The sequence below is a fragment of the Arachis ipaensis genome, chromosome B06 (assembly GCF_000816755.2).
Source record: "Arachis ipaensis cultivar K30076 chromosome B06, Araip1.1, whole genome shotgun sequence".
In the NCBI taxonomy this organism is placed as follows: domain Eukaryota; kingdom Viridiplantae; phylum Streptophyta; class Magnoliopsida; order Fabales; family Fabaceae; genus Arachis; species Arachis ipaensis.
The window spans coordinates 4,547,650-4,548,763 of record NC_029790.2 but is presented as its reverse complement, the minus strand read 5'-3'; the positions used below and the strand labels follow the sequence as shown (position 1 = coordinate 4,548,763).

Below are 1,114 nucleotides of genomic sequence, written 5' to 3'. Positions count from 1 at the left end.
GTATAAATTGAAGAATCAACTTTTAATTAATTAATATTAATTAATTTTTATTAGAAATTTTTTTATTCTAATTTAAAAATTAGATTTTAGAATTAAAATAAGGTTTAATTACTCTATTGGTCCCTATAGTTTCGTGAAATTTTCAATTAGAACCCTATACTTTTTTTTTCTTTTTAATTGGGTTCCGCACCAAAAAATTTTTTTCAATTAAGTCCCTCTTAGTAGTAATTGGCTTAATTTTATAGGGACCTAACTAAAAAAAAAAATTGGTACAGGGACTTAAATAAAAGGAAAAAAAAGTATAAAGACCAATTAAAAAAAAATTTTGGTGCAAGGACTCAATTAAAAGAAAAAAAAGTATAGGGACCTAATTAAAAATTTTGCGAAACTATAGTGACCAGCAGAGTAATTAAACCTTAAAATAAAGTAATTTCCTAGTTAAACTCATTTTGAAGGCAGTTCATCATATTTAATTTTTTTTATAAGCTTCAAATTTTATAAAATGATTTTCAAATTTCAATATAATAAATAAATAAATGACTTCCAACATTATTATATATGATATGTATGGTAGTGTTACCAAGGTTTTGTCCCTTTTACACGATTTTTGCCACCATATTTTGCCATTTCCATCAATGGTTCCACCACCATGGACTAATAGTTTCTTAACATTATCAAATACAAGCCAGTATTTGCTATCATTGCTATAATAATCTGATGCCTCATCTGTTGCTTCAATTGTTCCTTCAATCTGATCACAATTAATTTCAACCATTCATTCTATTAATTAATTTTCTTCACAGGGTGAATCTAATAATAATGATCGTGTATAATAATCTTAATTAATTATTTTGAGTATTAATTACTAGCTAATTACCTGGACTTGGATGTCAGATTTGCAAGGACCAGAGAATCTGATTGGTTTGAGTTGGTAAATATTTCCTTTAGGTACCAAAAGAATTGTTTTGCCACTAGAACATGCTGTTTGCCATGCCTTCTCAAACGCCTGAAAATTGAGTAATATCTTATTTTATTCATCAAATTTAAATACACACATTAAATAATATTATAAATAATTACTTTAATTAGTCTTTATTTTATATATTATTATTAG

The 1,114-nt window shown here is 25.5% G+C and overlaps 1 protein-coding gene across 1 annotated transcript in view; it reads right to left on the bottom strand.

The window, feature by feature from the left end:
- LOC107646282 (polygalacturonase) overlaps nt 1-1,114 on the bottom strand; it is a 5,313-nt gene that overhangs the window by 2,902 nt on the left and 1,297 nt on the right. The window contains exons 2-3 of the mRNA XM_021103768.1: nt 878-1,006; nt 581-751 (exon numbers count right to left, since the gene is read on the bottom strand). Of these exons, the coding sequence (XP_020959427.1) occupies nt 581-751; nt 878-1,006 (300 nt within the window). The remainder of the gene's footprint in view (nt 1-580; nt 752-877; nt 1,007-1,114) is intronic.